The following is an 18,914-nucleotide window of genomic DNA, read 5'->3' as shown; positions in this document are numbered from 1 at the left end:
ATTACAATTCGAAAGCTCTCGCTACTGGCCTGTTGAAAATATTCATCAACTTAAGAAACAGTATATTGTTGGTTCGTTGAAATTTCACGTGATAAATTATTTCGTAAACTATTTCGAACAGTCACAGATCAAGTTTCTCGATATTCTTCGATTTCTGGTGTACAATTAATATTTGCTCTGTCGAAAGTAATTCCCATAAAAAAATACAATTCACATTCTAATGTCTTCCTGTACAATGTTCGTTAGCCGAAAAATAAACGGGAGGAGACACAAACGACTCAACGCGAGACTTCGCATAAAGATAAAATTCGTTTTGCGATCTTACGATCTCGCGCAGACCGGACGCATAGAATTATTCGTGCCACAATTATTCGTACACACAATATATAGCATATATATATGCTCTATATCAAAATACACTTACGTCTCCTGAAAAGTAGTCGATCGTTTTCCTCTTTGTTTTCTTATAATATATATATGTATGTATAAAATATTATGTATAAAAATCAAAACCGCAATTATTACAATTGTAATTTGCTTACGTAATAATAATAAACGTTAGAAATATAAAATTAATAATTAATATAATCATTATTATTATATAATAACTTCAAAAATCTGATAATTATTAGTTTACAATAGCAATAACGATATCAACATAATAATAATAATAATAATAAAATAATAGCAATTATTAGTATAATTGTAATTACAATATTTTGTGTACATAAAAAAAATGGCAATTTATATTTCATATTCATTGTACACTACTCCGTCTCTCGAGTAACTCTGTCAACTTCGCATACTCGTTTTCCGTATCCGATATGCGCGCATATATTCGCATTGACAAACGAAATTGTATGCGCGCACGTCACGGAATTAAAGACTAGTAATTATAGTTCCCACAAAGAATTCTACATTGGTTAATTAGGTAAAATCGCGATAGAGATCGCCGACACTACGCGGCCGGCGGTTACGCACCTACAGATACACATTATATCGATAAATTCTTTTACTAAAATATAGTATTATGGTATCGTGTGTGTATTCGCCAATGATCTTTTCTTTTTATATTAAAGCGGCCCGACAAAAAAAGAAACATTATAAAATCACCGAAGTAATAATCGTAGAACCACGACGAATGCGAAATTATATAACGTATGAATACGTATTTAAAGAGTTTCAAATGCGGCAAAAATGCATTTTGTGGAAAATGAAAACAGTAATAGAAAACTATGTCTTTTATCGATGATAATTGAAATAATAATTCAAACATCACATCGATAGAGATAAAGTTTCTTATACTTATATTAATTCTCGACCATTATGATAGAGTTGAAAGTTAATATACAAGAATATAAAGTATGTAAAAGATTGTAAAATAGTAATCTCTATTATATTGTTTTTTTCGATGATAATAAAAATAATTATATTATTGTTTAAAAATGGCAGAGATAATAAATTATTACAATTGGTAAATGTGAAGTAGAACAATACGGTTATGTGTGGCAGTGAAGAACAGTGAGTTTCGTCGGGCAGCGTCGGTACAGGCAGTTTCAGAGTACATTTTCGAGAACAAGAATGATATCCTTCGATAATCTATTGGCAGTTTCGGTTTCGAGACAGTCTTTCGATCTTCGCATATCGTCGTGGTTTTACGTTGCATAATTAACGACGAACGTTGGCAAATAATTCGCGATAAAAGATATCAATTATTTAACCGCTGATCATTTCGGATTAAGTGTAATAAAAATTTATTTGCAACGGACGTTGATTTTGAGTGCAGACAAAAACCAGATGAATAAGAAATCGTCACGAATTATTTGCCGCCGATTATTTGGGTCAGCGTCGGCGCCGCTCGAGAAAGATAAAGATCAAAAAAGACTCGATTTCGAGATTCGAGTTATTTTGGCAATTATTGTACTTGTCTATATATTTACAAGTATATCATACATACCACGCGCGCAAAACACCGAGAAGCAAGGCACGTGAGTATGCTTGCTTATATATGTACATCTTTTGCGCATCATTAAAAATTAAGAGCTAATAATTATTAATAAATTATATTATTAATAATAACAACACAGAAAAAATTATATAATTACATATATTATCAATATAGATCAATAACTCTTAAAAGGTTAGAGATAAAATTTTTTTTCTGATAAAAAGCATCTACATGCGCGCGTTTGCGTCTCGGTTTTCTGTGTTTCCGCCAAAGAGAAAATCGTTATAGTGAGCAGGCCGTCATCGTTCTCCGATCAACGGCAACGGAATTCGTTATCGTAATTAAAAGAAATCGATCGATGGAGAAGGGGGGGAAAGGGAGAAGAAGGAAACTGCATTAACATTATAATTTGTACACGCGGCTATCGCCGTTAACTGCGCAAATTGTATGTCCTACAATCGATGTGATTTAAAAAATATTTCCGACCGATCAAACGGCGACAAATTACAATGTACTCTCTACACGATATATTAGTTATATATATGCATATATATATATATATATAGAGTATATTAGTTATATATATGCATATATATATATATATATAGAACGGTAATCAACTATGCATACTATACGAGCTATTATTTAGCATAATCTCTTGATGTTTCTCTCTCAAGAGCTTGATTTTGATCATCGAGGAGCTTCGATACGGGCATTAAAAAGCGCTCAATTCACAGATACTCGATTCGAAAGTGTACTGATTTGATAAGCACTCCTTGTGTATTTAAATTTACACACACACATATCCTTGATTATAATCAGATATAATCCCCATATTGCCGTGCCGTGCCGCACAGTGCTGTGGTGTTTTCGTTTAAAATATATATTTATATATAGATTATGTGATTTTTTTTCACGGATATACAAAAATACACGATTCTCGGTTGCGGTCAGCAGCACTGCACAAATGATTATTCAGTACGGTAGTATCGACTTTATTGATCCGTGACACACATATCAAGAATAATCAATGTCGTTTAATGATGCAAAGTTAAAAAGATCAGCCGGTTTCGTGTCAATTTTGTAAATGCAATCTTGGCAACTTTAAAATCCATTGCAGTTTATAAAATGCATTTTGCATGCATTTTGAAGTTTTTCCAGATAAAGCTTGCGCCTGGAAACGTACAACTACGTATGTATGTCTTTTTAATCGTATAACGATATTAATTATTCTGATTTCACGAATCGCTTATCTTAATTAATTTATGCATCGCTTATATATAAAAAAGCAGTCTCGCTGCTCGCTTGTACCGACTAATAAAATTATGTATCGCTCTTCGCGCTTTTAAAAAGAGATTACTTGATTCCACTGATAAATGCGCAAAGAGAGACGATCGATTACTCTTTAAAGTCAAACTTCTAATATAATTAGAATTATAATTTCGTTTTATTATAATCGAGATTATTAGTAAATAGAGATATAATAATAATAATTATAAATACATATACACATGCGAAAGACTAATAAATTTGAAAACTCGAATAATCTATATGAAACAAATGGTCCACAATGATATAACTGTAAACTACGTCTGTGTACAAGGGTTAATAACCATCGACAAGATCGATCAAACCGGAAAGCCGACCGTACATGAGAAAGAGAGAATAGATTTGAATTGACAATTACATCACACAAATAATCGTTCAAAATTTATATATATATATATATTCTCAGATATTAGAAAATTATTTATTTTTCGATAATTTACATTAAAAGAAAATTATCCGACATTTAAATAATTCTATTGTATTTTAGAATATTGTTGAAGCAGTTTTAATTGATCATTTTGTTTGGATTGCCAATAGTTCAAATATATGTTCTCCCTTTTTCACGCAAAGAATGTTTCCAATATGAATTAAATTATAATCATTGCGCAATTTCTCTCTAAATGCGCATTCGTATCTGCTTTTGTCACTCTCTGTTTTGCATACACGCTAGCTACAGGCAATCCTTTACATGGACACGGAAAACGGACGCACATTGTTAATGTGAGATGTCGTTTTCCGTTGCTGCAGAAAACGTGCAAAGCACTAAAAAGCATTCAGACAGACAATCAGATATCCACGAGCGTGTTTCATAACGATGTGTAAAGTGTATCATATTAAAATACAGCTTTTCTTAATAACTCTTCATTTGCTTCTTTGTATGTGTGTATATGTATGTGTGCATTCGCATCCTCCGGCTGCGCTGTTTCAACCATCAGTGCAATAATAATAATAATAATAATAATAATAATAATTGATATTACTTTTTGTTTTATCCTTCTTTCGTTTTTTTCAAATTATTAAGATAATTTCAACAATTTAAATGAGATCGAAAGTAGAATATATTCGCTTTCGATCTCAATTCTCTTTTTATTTTCCTCTTTTTCTTTTTCATATTCTTTCATTCCGCATCACTTGGAATTCACTAGTCATCGTGTGAAAATTATTTTTCAGATCACAAATATACGTATAATTATTATACGTATCTATGCCTATATTTACTATTGTAGTACTTTATGCGAGAGTAATAAAACATACGGACGGGGTAATGTGACCTAAGGAGTCACCCGAGATCCGAAAGGAGTTCCAAATTAGACGACGATGTTTGTGTGCGTGTGTATTTGAATATCGACACTTAAAACCGGAGCGAAATAAACATATAGATATACATATATGTACATATATCTCGATTTGCGTTATTAAATCTATTCTCAAGAATAATTCGACAAATTTAAAATCGCATATAATTGAAAAGAGTAGATATAATTAAAATCTATAAAACCTTTGTGATTTTTCTCAAATCTTGTTCTAATTGAATTTGTATTATTTTTAATTTATTTTACATAACACTATATTTCTCATTAAAAAAATTATGGACACGCAAAATTAAGAGCCAATAGTCATAATTTTTACGTAATTAATATTTATCTTAATTATTATGTATAAAAATAAAAAAAAGGAAATTTAAATCATGTCGAAGTCTGGAAATAAACTGTTATATAAAAAAATTGTTTTTATCCGTAAAATTTCGTTGATGATGCGTTAAAAAACATGTTTATGGCGCAAATCGAGAACCAACTACAAGAAAATGTGTCAAATCGCTCAACACGAACGTCTACGCGTTAAACCTCGTGTTAAGAATGCGAGCTCTTTTGTACATAAAAATACATCGCTAATTTTTCATAGAGCATATTAAAATTTTGTTCGTACATCGCGCATCATTGTTAAAACAATAATCGGCATCGAGTTTAACAATTACTCTTTCATTATCTTGCAAAGGTCTCAAATCAAAATATCAATAATGAACTTGTTTTAACAATAACGAGATGTATGTTGGGAGGTAGTCTTTGCTGCATTAATCCTTGACATATTGTATTAACGCGTATTACTTTACTATTCTTACATTTCTGATTTTTCAGTAGTTATAGTAGTTATAGCTTTTTTAATCCCCGCTGATCATCATTCGTTAGATAAGCATAATATTCATATTCAAAGCGCGGCTAGTAATATAGATCTAAAAGATATTTTGCCTTTAAAAGGCAAAATTACATAATTTATAAATACATAAATTTATAAATACACAATGATACCGTGTAACAGAAAAAGCTATCTATCTATCTACCTCCCTCTCTTTTGAAATACTTCCACAATAATTATCAGTTACTATCACGATTGTTCAACTTATAGTATCGCAACGAGTAAAATAGTACAAACTATATTTTCTTCAATTCTCTGGTTCTCGAATTAAGAACAAATTTATAATGTACAATTATAAAATTTTCTTTTTTTTTTTAGACTTTTTCTTTTCGCTTTTAGAATTTGCTCATTGCAGTTTAGATCTATATCGTTCGCGGCGCTTCTTTTGTGTAATGCTCTTCGCGGATAATTTTCATCTGTATGAAAACCTGACACACATCGGTCATCGCGATGATCTTTCCGAACATCGACACAGGGAGAAGACACGCAAGGATTAAAGCAGAAATGCACACGGGCATGTAGCCGAAGCGCAGATGTTCGTGAACGGTCAAGGACTGATTTACCAGAATCGACGATTTAAACTGTATATTATACGCATCTATATACGCAAGTATACATCTTTCTTTTACACGTACATAATTACATACGTACTTTGCCTGCTTCTTATGCGCGCATTATCCGCAAGAAGAAAGGCATTTCCAATCATATAACGACTGATCGAAGAGAATGATCGGCATTCTCTCTTCGTTTTTCTTTCGCCTTATATGTTCTTGGAGATGATCGCAACTAATGTAATGCGCACCGTGTGACACAAATGATCGAACAATGTGCTATCTCTAAAAAGGAAACACGGAACATATCGGTTCGTCTGTTTACTCATTTCGATTTAAATTGCAATATCTCTAACGATTAACTAATTCTTCATTAAAAGTCTAACATTGAAAAATAAAAATAATAAATTTAGCACAAAAACATGCAGTCCTTTTTTTTTATTCTGCGGCTTTGCATGAACGTTCAATAATATATTGCACATTCTGTAATCTGCATCTTAGATTCTTATTAACCCTAATATCTTACATATATTTAGTTAAATATAAAAAGATTCTGAGAACCTTCAATTTATTACATTTAAGAAATTCGTATCTTTCTCTCTAAATATTATATAATTTATTCATATATAACCGTAATATCTCGGTTAATATATATTTTTGCGAATATCCGACCCCTGACTTGCAATCGTCTATTTTGATCACGTTTTCATGTGTTTTATATAGTCTTTTATTTGAATTATTTATTATTTTAATTTCATTTATTTAAATTTTATGTAGACATAAATTTTTTTAAATTTATGTTTGCTCAATTTCTCATTGAAAAAAATAAATCTTAAAAAAATTTAAAAAGTTGTATTTAACACATTTTTAATAAACAAAATTATAAATATTTGAAAGAATTTTTATGTTTAATAATAATAGATTTGCGTGAAGATTCCTGAGAACACAAATCTAATAATAAATCTATTATTATATACAGTTAAAATGCATTATATATGTATAATGCAATATGGCAATAAAAATATCTTTGATAGCGAAGTTTGAATCAATGTATCCATATAGTAAAATAATTTGTTTTAAAACTCTAGTCAACAAAAATAAAATTAATATTCTCAAATATCTTTTTACTGTTAAAATAATAAAATAACTGATAATAAAAAAAATACAATATAATAAAACTAATAAAGTTTTCTACGTCATATTATGTCAACAAGCTTTTTTCTTCGCGCCCATCGCTAATCAAAGCCAACTCTGTTCCAAAAGAGTAGCAGATTTTAAAGCTCCTGATCTTCATTGCAGTATTAAATTATTGAGATAGAAGCGAAAAATTAATATAATTTTTTTCTTGCATTATGCCGAAATAAATTGTTTCGTTATATTAATCATGTTCGCGATAATAAAAATTGATAAAACACGCAGAAAATTTTTTTTTTATTATTTTACGTCAGTAAAATACATTAACTAAATCTACATATATGCTTTAATAATAATTCAATTCTATATTTCATATTTTAGATTTCAATATTGCATATTCTATGTAACAGTTGATCGAGTTGACAGCTATTAATTAATGTATGAAACAAAAAGTTTTGCTGCTAACATCATAATTGAATATGGCTGCAATAAGTGATTAAAAGTCTAATCCATAGTTACATCGATTCCAGAGCAGTAAAATCCAACAATTGATGCTTCACAATTGCTAGCAATTCCTTTTTGTATTTATAAATGTACATATATATTATGTATATATATATAAATATATATATATATTAATATTTAAGGATTTATATGTCCCAATATTTAAAATTTTATATTTTTTATAGAAAATTTTAAATTAATATTTTATAATAATCAAAATTATTTAAAAAATTTATAACAGAAGATAATTGTGTGATGTGTACACACACATACATACAATAAATCTTTTTTTCTTATTGCTGTTGCAATTTTGGAATAATAAAAGATTCTTCAGCGCTGCTTTCTTATTCGAGCCTTTCCGTGTCCATGTAAAGGATTGCCTGTAGCTAGCGTGTATGCAAAACAGAGAGTGACAAAAGCAGATACGAATGCGCATTTAGAGAGAAATTGCGCAATGATTATAATTTAATTCATATTGGAAACATTCTTTGCGTGAAAAAGGGAGAACATATATTTGAACTATTGGCAATCCAAACAAAATGATCAATTAAAACTGCTTCAACAATATTCTAAAATACAATAGAATTATTTAAATGTCGGATAATTTTCTTTTAATGTAAATTATCGAAAAATAAATAATTTTCTAATATCTGAGAATATATATATATATATAAATTTTGAACGATTATTTGTGTGATGTAATTGTCAATTCAAATCTATTCTCTCTTTCTCATGTACGGTCGGCTTTCCGGTTTGATCGATCTTGTCGATGGTTATTAACCCTTGTACACAGACGTAGTTTACAGTTATATCATTGTGGACCATTTGTTTCATATAGATTATTCGAGTTTTCAAATTTATTAAACTTTCACATGTGTATATGTATTTAAAACATTTAATACTTATACACGCATCTCTTTAATATGATTCTCTCTCTTTCTTTTTCTTTCTGAATATGATATATGAATATTTATTGCATTTTTTAATTTTTTATTTGCAAGAATTGTTTGTGTCTAAGGGTTAACTCACTTTGGACATGCAGTTTAGCGCAATAAATGGGAAATATATTTTTGGAGAATTTTATGTTTAGGCAGTTATGTGTGCACTTTTCTATTGATCCCGGGAACCGGAACGTCGTCCGCGAGGCACCAAGACAGGCTTTGGATATTTTGTTTTACGTAAAAATGAAGATAATCGAGAAAGCCGAGAATCAACATATATACATGTATATATATATATATATATATATATACATGTATATATGTTGATTCTCGGCTTTCTCGATTATCTTCATTTTTACGTAAAACAAAATATCCAAAGCCTGTCTTGGTGCCTCGCGGACGACGTTCCGGTTCCCGGGATCAATAGAAAAGTGCACACATAACTGCCTAAACATAAAATTCTCCAAAAATATATTTCCCATTTATTGCGCTAAACTGCATGTCCAAAGTGAGTTAACCCTTAGACACAAACAATTCTTGCAAATAAAAAATTAAAAAATGCAATAAATATTCATATATCATATTCAGAAAGAAAAAGAAAGAGAGAGAATCATATTAAAGAGATGCGTGTATAAGTATTAAATGTTTTAAATACATATACACATGTGAAATTTTGTATTTATAAATGTACATATATATTATGTATATATATATAAATATATATATATATTAATATTTAAGGATTTATATGTCCCAATATTTAAAATTTTATATTTTTTATAGAAAATTTTAAATTAATATTTTATAATAATCAAAATTATTTAAAAAATTTATAACAGAAGATAATTGTGTGATGTGTACACACACATACATACAATAAATCTTTTTTTCTTATTGCTGTTGCAATTTTGGAATAATAAAAGATTCTTCAGCGCTGCTTTCTTATTCGAGCCTTCTGTAACAAAATTCTAATTTATTAAACTTAAGAAAGATTTCTTTTATATTAAGACACGCAGTGTCCCGCGTTTCCTTTTGCGTCACGGTAAATGTTACCGTTAGATAACGTTAGCAACGAGAACGCTGTCGTATACTAATCAACACCGGTGCGCAACGCACGATGCAATCCCTCACTATCGCGAATCGCGTTCATCCGCGAGGCCGCCCGTGTGGTTTGATTCGATTCGATTTTTCGGATCCGTCGAAGCGGATCCTGCGTGCTCGCCGCAAGCACCGTCGTTTCGTAGGCACGGAAGTATTACTTTTTTATATTGCGTGTGTACTTACTGACAGCCTCCCTGAGAGAGAAACCTTACTACATAACTCCTTTTTCCGAGACTTATATCACACATCGCTCTTGTTCGCTCTTGTCGCGCACGATTACTTTTATCGTTCTCCTTTTGTCACGATTCCTCAGCATGTCCGAGGCTGATGATACTGCCGAGTTAACTCGAAAACTGTTTTTCTATGCGCTTACAAGAATACCTCACGATGTAACAGTCGGCATCGTCTTCGTGTAACGTGCTTGCTCCGCAAAAGAGCCATGCGATCCTTCTTCTTGCTCGTTGTAATCGAGTCATGATCTTCCGAATTTATTCTTCCAACTTCGCAATCGTATCCGTTTCTTCCTTAATCAACTATCGCGATTCTCTCGCGAGTAACCGAATCGAAATCGTTCAAGTCATTCACCTACTTCAGCCAGTCTTCTCATAATTTTCGAGTCCGCGCGCGCGGACATTGAAAACAATTCGCGTCACGACCAGTGTTGATTGTCCTGAGAGGCGTCTCCTCTATCGTCGAGGAGAAAAAAGAGACTAGACTTCCGTCGATACGAACTCATTCGAGAGAAGATCCGTCTTGACCTGTAAACGTCAAGTCGATCCTTCGCCGCGTCCCCGGGAATACACCGGGCGATCTATACCGGTATACCTTTCGCGAAGAACGACGACGCCCCCATGTATCCTACGACACTGCACTGAGTCCTTAGATGACGATGACGACGACGCATCGGCCACGACCCGTTCACCGCAAAGAGTAATGCGAAACCTTCACAAATAGTCATTCTCGACCGTCTGAGCGTCCTGCGATTTTAACGTCGCCATTTCCTCCGCGGTGCCTTCCTCGCCCTCCTGCTCCTCCACGAAGCTTATGCTCCCGGCCTTGTACCAGACGACTATATCCACCACGAAGGCCAACACGAGGATACCACCCGTTGTACCTGCCGAGAGACATTCGCGTTATTACGCAAACTCCGTGCTTGTACGCAATCTTATATAGCGTGTTTACGTATTATAAGTATACATACTTCCTCTCGTAAATCTCTGTTTAATTTATTTATTTTTATCTTATCAAGTCATATAAAAGATTGAAAAATATATCACTGTGTATATTAATTAAAATTTGACTCTCTCAAGAATTGCGTTTCATGAATCAATGTAATTATCGGGAAATCTCTTACTTAGAATCTCTATATTTTATCAGTAAATGGAGAATTTTTTTACACATCTCTTTCTTTTAAGATATGCTTACCATGATAGAACATTCTAAATACATTCGAATCGTAAAGCCAGCAGGCGCCTCGCTCACCGCAAGCGTATTCCCATACGAGACAAGCGGAATCCACCACAGCACCATAAACGATAGGACATGGGACATTACCTGAAGTAAAGGAATGAATATATTAAGCATACTGTGTTGTTAAAAAAGGCGATTCTGGAACATTTTTTTAACATAAACAAACTAAAGATTTTTTAAACCTTTTTGTTATATCTATCTCTTTCGCATTAAATTATTCTTTTTTTTTTTAATCCTAATCAATTCGTAATTACTTTATTTTGCATTATAAAAAAAGATTCATGTATATAAACATGATTATAAACTCCTAAGATTTTTTTCAAAACCGAGAATTTTTTATCAAACTTCAGGCGTTTACTTTCTCGTTTTATTCGGATCAAACAAGTTCTTGTATAAAGACGCGTCATGTTATATACCTCCACTGTTGAAAATAATGTCTCATCAAGTAATTACCGAACAAACCGATGGCGAACTGTATCAGACCGAGCGCCATGGCCTTGTCCCTGGGATCCACGCATCGCAGAATGAGCAACATGGAGCCTACCTCGCTAGTCGAATGGATAAAAACGAAGACCGAAAACAGGATCATATAAACCCAAAAGTTGCTGCACTCGAGTTTACAGTAACCGATCGTCGCCGTGCTGATGACTGCTTCCGGTACCGTGAGGTTCTGTCCGATGCATTGACAGTTATAAAACTGTGAAACACCAAATGTAACATTATCAGAGAAAGAAAGTTGCAATAAACAATATAATTTTTTGTTAATTCGCAATATATTTGTCGTTTGCTCATTTATTGGCCATTTTTTATTCCAAATTTTTAAAAATTGTTTTACATGTGAGTCAGTGCCTTTTTTTCTTTATTAAAATTTTTATAATTGCTAAATAATGTTCTGCCTCAAAATTAAGTTGCTCGTATATGTACTCAGAAATTTAAACACAATACTTTGATATTCAAAAATAAAAAAGAAGTGTCGAGTGCGTAACCCAAAATTAATCTTAACACAATAATGATACATGATAATAATATTAAATATAATCGGCACAGTAATACGATATATGTGTATTGCTATCTAAATATTTCATTTTATTCAAGAGCAAAAGACTCCAGAATTTTGTATTGTTTTCTGAAATGACTCGGCAGCAATCTCAATTTTTACGGTGTTTCTAAACTGATGACCGTTTCAATTACCATCGCGTATCCCGCGTAATTTCGTTCGAACAAACGTGTCATCACAGAGCATGTCCTATCCTGAGTGTTGGTTCTACTGAGCTTAGCACTTACCGATTCCACTTTGCCGTCGGAGACCGTATAATTCGAGCAGCCTGCGTGACACGCGGAGAAATACGTTCTACCATCCGCGCCGCAGATTGGACTGAACTTATTTCGGTCGCAGCCGCAGGTAGCCTCACAGGTCGGCTCGAAGCTGGAAAGTCTGCGAAAACGTCGATTTCGCTTTTCAAATTAAGCTTTAAATTAAAAAATAATTATCCCGGTATAATTCGAGCATATCATTAAACTTTTTCCCCCAGTGCAGTTTTATAATTTTTATATAATATAATATATAAATATGTAAATATAAGAGATTATATGTGATGGATACATCTTTATAGTATCCAGCAATTTGTAGCTGCTTAAAAATCAATTAAACTGTCAGCATTATTTAAATCCAGCCCTTAAATTACAAATCTATATTAAATTTTTTGCCCGTGTTTAATAAATGATAGCGGGATATAATGGTTTGTGTAATATTATAAAATGAACAAAGTTACGATCGAGGATTTCTTTGCGACTAAACAAAATGCCGAATCAGGAAAGCTCAAAATATATGTATGTGGAAGAACCGGAAGATATTGTTGACTTGTAAATAAGACAAGGGAGAGCGAAAAATTCTCTCTCACGCGTTTCCGATACATATATTTACGATGCGCATTCTAATAGGATACGTATTCGAACACGTTGTTTTTTGTTAAACATACGATCGACATCCGCCAGCTTTGCCGTTTACATATAGACAAAGCAGCAATCGCGAAATTTTTGTAACAATGTTACATGAGTTGGATGCTTTCGAAAAGATTGTTAACAATAAATAATTAAAATAATTTTATTTTTATGATCGTTAACGATACTATATCAAAATGTGACAAAGACTTATGTCATTTAATTTCAGATCGCAAAAAATCTTTAAGATATTTATGTTTTTGCGAATGCTAATATTATTTCAGATATCTTACTTTAATAATACGAATGAACACTATAATTTACACAAAAATAAAAAATTTTTTTATATATAATAATTGCTATTTGTCTCTCGGTAAAACTTTTTTCAACTTATTCATAATTTAAGAACCTGAATATTTCCTTCTCTAAGAGATCTGCATCAAGTATAATTGCGGAAGCAAATTTATTGACATACTTAAGTTTTATTAGATTCGATAAGATTTTTCTTACCCGTCGGGATGTGACACAAGCCCTGCGAAATCGTCCATCGGACAACCAATGAACATCAATACGCTCATGCCGATCGCGTAAACGACCGCAGTGAAGGCGATCCAGGCTGCGACGAACCTCGCGTTGGGCTTCGCTCTCAAGATAAATACGCCACTAATTATAATACCCAATCCCATAACTAGGATGCCGCCAACACCTGTGCAAAAAATCACGCTCATTATATCGTCGAAAGCCATTCACCTGGTAATTCATATTTTGCGTCATAGTCTAGTCATGGGAATCAAAGGATGACCACCATGACTTTATTTTAAAGCACATACATTTCATTAATAAAAATTTTACTTATTAAATAAACAAAATGTAGTTTTCCAATCTGAAAAGTGCAAAAAACTATGCTTTTTTAATATCAATATATTTATACAAAAGTAAAAAAAGATTCTAAGATTCTAGTAATAATAATAATAATTATTATTATTAAAACTTCAAAAACTATACTGGCCAATTTTATTTAATTTTGTCTAATATCTTAAACGCACACACAATAAAAATATAAAATATTTATCTTTAATATTCACAAATTATTAAGTACACAGAAATAAAATTGAATGTAATGCTGAAAATTGATCGTAAAATGTTCGAAGGGATCAAGACGATCTACTTATACTTTCATTGGCTTTACATAACTTTATCGGGCGGCTATGAAATAATTCGAAATCAATATAATAGTATCGCGCAACAATACGGCGGATACTTCTACTAAATTATTCCTCGAATAATACAGCCATAGATTAATACTTGGGCGCAGAATGACGAGGAGTAGAATAGAGAAGCGGAGCGCAGCCTTGTTCTACGACCGGCGCCAATTCTCGACGAAGAACAATCATCATAAATTAGCGCGTGCGCGCACACGCACTCACGCACGTAGAATAAGGCATCATACAATTAATACTCGAGAAATACGCGAGTTCGTTCTACGGATTATATCACTTATTCACTCGCAACATTATAACTTCCGTATGTCATAAATTACTTATTAATTATAAGTAACATTCTTAAGAATACAAAAAAAAATTAAAAATATGAAATATCATTGCAAATTATTATATATATTTATCTTGAGTTATACGAAATGTTAATATAATTTAAGTTAAAAGTAAGAAAGGTAATTCAGTATAATTGACCGGCAAATTTCGCGTCGCAAGTTTCGGCGTACAACAAACGAAGTGAGAGAATAATTCTTTTCGGCGAATGGAATAACACGCCCGTTCTGTCATTTACGTCAAATTATCCACTTTACATCGTAATCGCGACGGACATCCGGCGGCAAAATCTTGCGACGTTGCCCGGCCGATCTTCCAGAAATTTTTGCTGTTATTTCGCACACGATTCATGTCTCTCACAGATCATTAGTAACAATGCAATTCAACAAAAAAATAACTCTTTTCTTAAACTGAGAAAAAATAATTATTTAAAATATAATTTTGTTTTTCAAAATGCTCCGTCACATTTTTGAGAAATTTGATTTAAAAATGTGAGAAGAAATTATTTTAACGTATTTTGTTAAAATATTCACTTTTTAAATGGAATTTGCTGCAAATATTAAGATTAATAAGATTTTCGTAACTAAATATTGCGGAAAATTTATAAATTAAGCTATTGATCACGCGGACAATTGAATAAATATTTTTCAACTGTTTAATAAAACTTACTTTATTTTTCAAATAAACCATTTCTAAGATTAAATTCGTATTGAGAAAATTGCAAGGAAAAATTATTTTTTTCTCAAATTCCTTCTTGCTGAACTGTATAATTGAGTATACGTTCGAGATCCATGGGCCCCCGCTTGCATGTTCATTCGCGATAATTACCTGAGATCATGTTCGCATGATGAGCCGGCAGACGAAATTGGCTCTCGAGGTACTTCGGCAGGAAGGTGTAAAGACCGGCGATCGGCAAGATGTGCAGCACGCTACTCGCTGTTCTAAACATCAGTATGTCGTTCTTCAAAAGTCGTTTCACTGCACTCGGGAAATCTGCAACAGCGACAGCCAAAGTGTTATAGCACCAAGCACGTGTAAACGTAAAAATTAATATAATATAATTATCCGGTCAATTCACATAATTTATCGCATAATTATATTTGTCATGATGACAAATTGCAATTATCGTTGAAGAAATATTTATCATCAATTATAAAATAAACTATTTTTTATTTTTCTTATTGGAAAATTGCTGAAAAATAGATATAGATATATAAAACACAGCCTAATAGTAATAAATTATTCAGTATTTTTATTTTTATTTGGTAAACAAAAATATTTTTTTGCCCTTTAATTGAACGCTATATTGTTTCTTTGAAGTTTTGACATCAAGTATCTTGGTAACCATATATGCCTTCTATTTAATTGTAATCATCTTATCTAAGCAAATGAGTCTCGTATCATCATACATGCGACAGGTATACGGGTCATCGACTCAAGATATTACATGTTTCATGGGCGAAGGTTACGCGGAGCTTACATTAGCGATATCCTAGTCGCAATCCGGCTCTGCGAATGCATCACGACGAGCGAGATGCACACGCGTGGCCATGGTTATCTCTTATTAGTCTCGGTCTCGCCTGATCTCTCTGTCTCTACTCGAGCTGTATACTTATTCCCTACGAATCTGACGGAGTCTCCACCGCAATTCTCCGTATATTTACGAGCTCGATTACGAGGAGCGAGCTAATTAGCCCCGACGGTCTTCCTCTCTCCTCTCGTATTATCTTTCCTCAAGTATCTGAGAGAACTCGACGGTGGGCGAGGTGAGAGCGAGACTAAAGGAGAAAAAAGTCGCGCCGAGAGAAGGTAAAAGGAAAGAAACTTGCGCTGTACGTGATTCTGCATTATAGAACGTCTTTGGCAAATGATTTCGCGCCGATAAACGATTATTAATACGATTTCGATGAGGACAACGACGAGGTCGTTTACTGGCAGTTTCGCCTGACGTAAGTATCGGTGGAGATCGATGCGTCGCAGACGCATAGACTTTTATAAGCGCCCCTGCCAGACGAAGATATACCGCTCGGCCGACCGAACGTATTGACCCATTGAAATGGGTATATGTAGACCTGCTCGGAAACTCACTATAGTTCGCCGACAGTCTAGGCTCAACGATTAAGAAAACGTCTAAAACGTTCGAAATTATTATCAAGACTCGCCAAACGATTGCCCTCTTCCTCATGTCGATTTACGATCGAACCGAACAAGAGAACATTCACGTCTGTCTCTCTTCGCTTTCGATGAGCCGGGTAAATAGTAAAGCTTAAGATAAGAAACTCGTATCCTTTTAAATATCTGTTATAATGTAAATGTGTAGGTAGAAATGGCACTTTGAAATTAACTTGAGATTTATTTAATTTTAATAATCATCAAAATTTCATCGAAATTATGAAACAATTTTTTTTTTTAAATATTTTAAATAAAAAATTTGGATTACTAAAAATTCCATGTATTCCGTGTATTTTTATTCGTCAAATCCAAACCAGATTTATTGAAATCGAAAATCAAATCAATGAAGATTAATTTTCTCCAATTAATTAAAATTAAAATTATTTTTACAATTTTCTCATCCATAAGAAAAGCTAAATGAATATTTTCCCTTTCACAATTGTTTTTCTGTTCAAGGATTATTTTAATCTATCTATGCAGATAACTGCATCTCCTTAATCTAAAATCTAGAAAAATTTGTGTTTCCAAATGAAATTTATTCAAATTGGAAAAAAGGTCAAGGAGTTTATCTACTTTATAATTTATTCAGTCGAAAGAGAAACTAAATAAATATATATTTGATTTTTCTTTCTATTGAACGCGCTATGTTAATTTATCTACTCAGACCAGTCGAGCATCTTTTTCGCATGATACTATAGCGAGTGTACAGTATATGCGTAACCTTGTGCGTGCAAACGAAGCTACATGCCTAGGACTGCCTAGGAGTCTTCTAGGCATCCAAGAGAACCCAGCTAGAAGTCGTGGCAACCCCGCATAGGGACGTCCCACAGACCATGAGTAGACAAACGTGACTAACATTGAGCTCCGAGTATTATCGTACAGAATGCCCTTTAAAGGTCTGAACGTGTACGTTGTGTCGATCATTATAATATACATTCATTTATTTTGGACATATGATACGGTCTATCGATTTTGCAAATTTTCTTGTAAAATTAATAATTAATTAACATGCAAAAAATATATAAGTAAATTGATATGATCAATATGCAAACACACGTATATAGGCGTATATGCGTTATACATGTTGTAATTGCGTTCATCAAACTTAATGATTGTATAATAGTTGGACAGCAATTAAATTCGCCTACTCTCGTATACGTCCAATCAGCGAGATTAAGATACCACAAGACAGAATCTTCCAAACTTAAAAATTATTGTAAATTCGAGATATATTTAACTTTTATATTTATCACATACGCAACTGCGATAATTATAATTTACCATTGCGTCATTTACTTAAAAACTATATGTATACATATGTGTAAAACCGTGTATCCGGAGATTTGCGAAAATAAACTACGTCTAAAACATGACATTCAAATATTCGTCATAAATTAAAAACTCGCTTGAAACAAGATGTAATAATGCGTTCGATAATAAATAAAACACTAGATGCGAGTTAAAAAGTTGGACGCATTAAAAAAGACTTTTGCGTAGGCGAATCGCCAAATTAAGTGCGACGGTATGTAAATAATACGGCTTGTAGCAAACACATATATAAATGACGTAGAGAAAGAGAGAGAGAAAGAGAGAGAGAGAGAGAGGAAGAGACAGAGATGGGGTGGGGAAGAGGGCGAGAGAGACAGAACTTAAAAAAACAGAAAAAAAGAAGCAGAGTGAGAGACACACGCACGTTAGTCCGCGCGTACACGCGCAAAACGTATACGCACGTACGTGTCCACCACCGTCTCTATGCACGACGCGTGACCGTGAACTTGCCCCACCTCGGTGCACGAGTCGGTCAGTCATTATTATTAACGCACACACGCAGAGAAAGCGGCGGCGTGCGCGCGTACACACGCACGCGACGCACACGCGCGTGTAACGCACACGGGTGAATGCGCCATCCCCGCGCCGAGGGTCCGTTAAAGGAGCATCCGATGATTTCAGGGCTTTCGGAACAAGCTACAAGTTGTTGCCGAGTTGTACGGTGATTTGTGTAATTAATGAGGAATTTCAAAAATCTCGAAAGAGAAAGTGAATTTTATTTTTGGCTTGTATTATTTAAAAACATATATAT

General features: G+C 33.0%; 1 protein-coding gene across 1 annotated transcript; it reads right to left on the bottom strand.

Annotated features, from left to right (window-relative positions):
• Positions 1-9,424: 9,424 nt before the first annotated feature.
• On the bottom strand, positions 9,425-15,683 carry LOC115244210 (solute carrier organic anion transporter family member 74D-like; the record flags this gene model as incomplete). The annotated part of the gene is made up of 6 exons (XM_029821667.1): positions 9,425-10,815; positions 11,127-11,255; positions 11,625-11,868; positions 12,456-12,606; positions 13,623-13,818; positions 15,491-15,683. Coding segments are annotated over 6 exons (1,083 nt in total), but the record flags the coding sequence as incomplete, so codon positions are not given.
• Between the last annotated feature and the right edge of the window lie 3,231 nt (positions 15,684-18,914).

This window comes from Formica exsecta, unplaced genomic scaffold (genome assembly GCF_003651465.1).
Source record: "Formica exsecta isolate Colony F162 unplaced genomic scaffold, ASM365146v1 scaffold80, whole genome shotgun sequence".
NCBI classification, from domain to species: Eukaryota; Metazoa; Arthropoda; class Insecta; order Hymenoptera; family Formicidae; genus Formica; species Formica exsecta.
The sequence above is the reverse complement of the archived record's forward strand: the minus strand, read 5'-3'. Positions and strand labels throughout refer to the sequence as shown.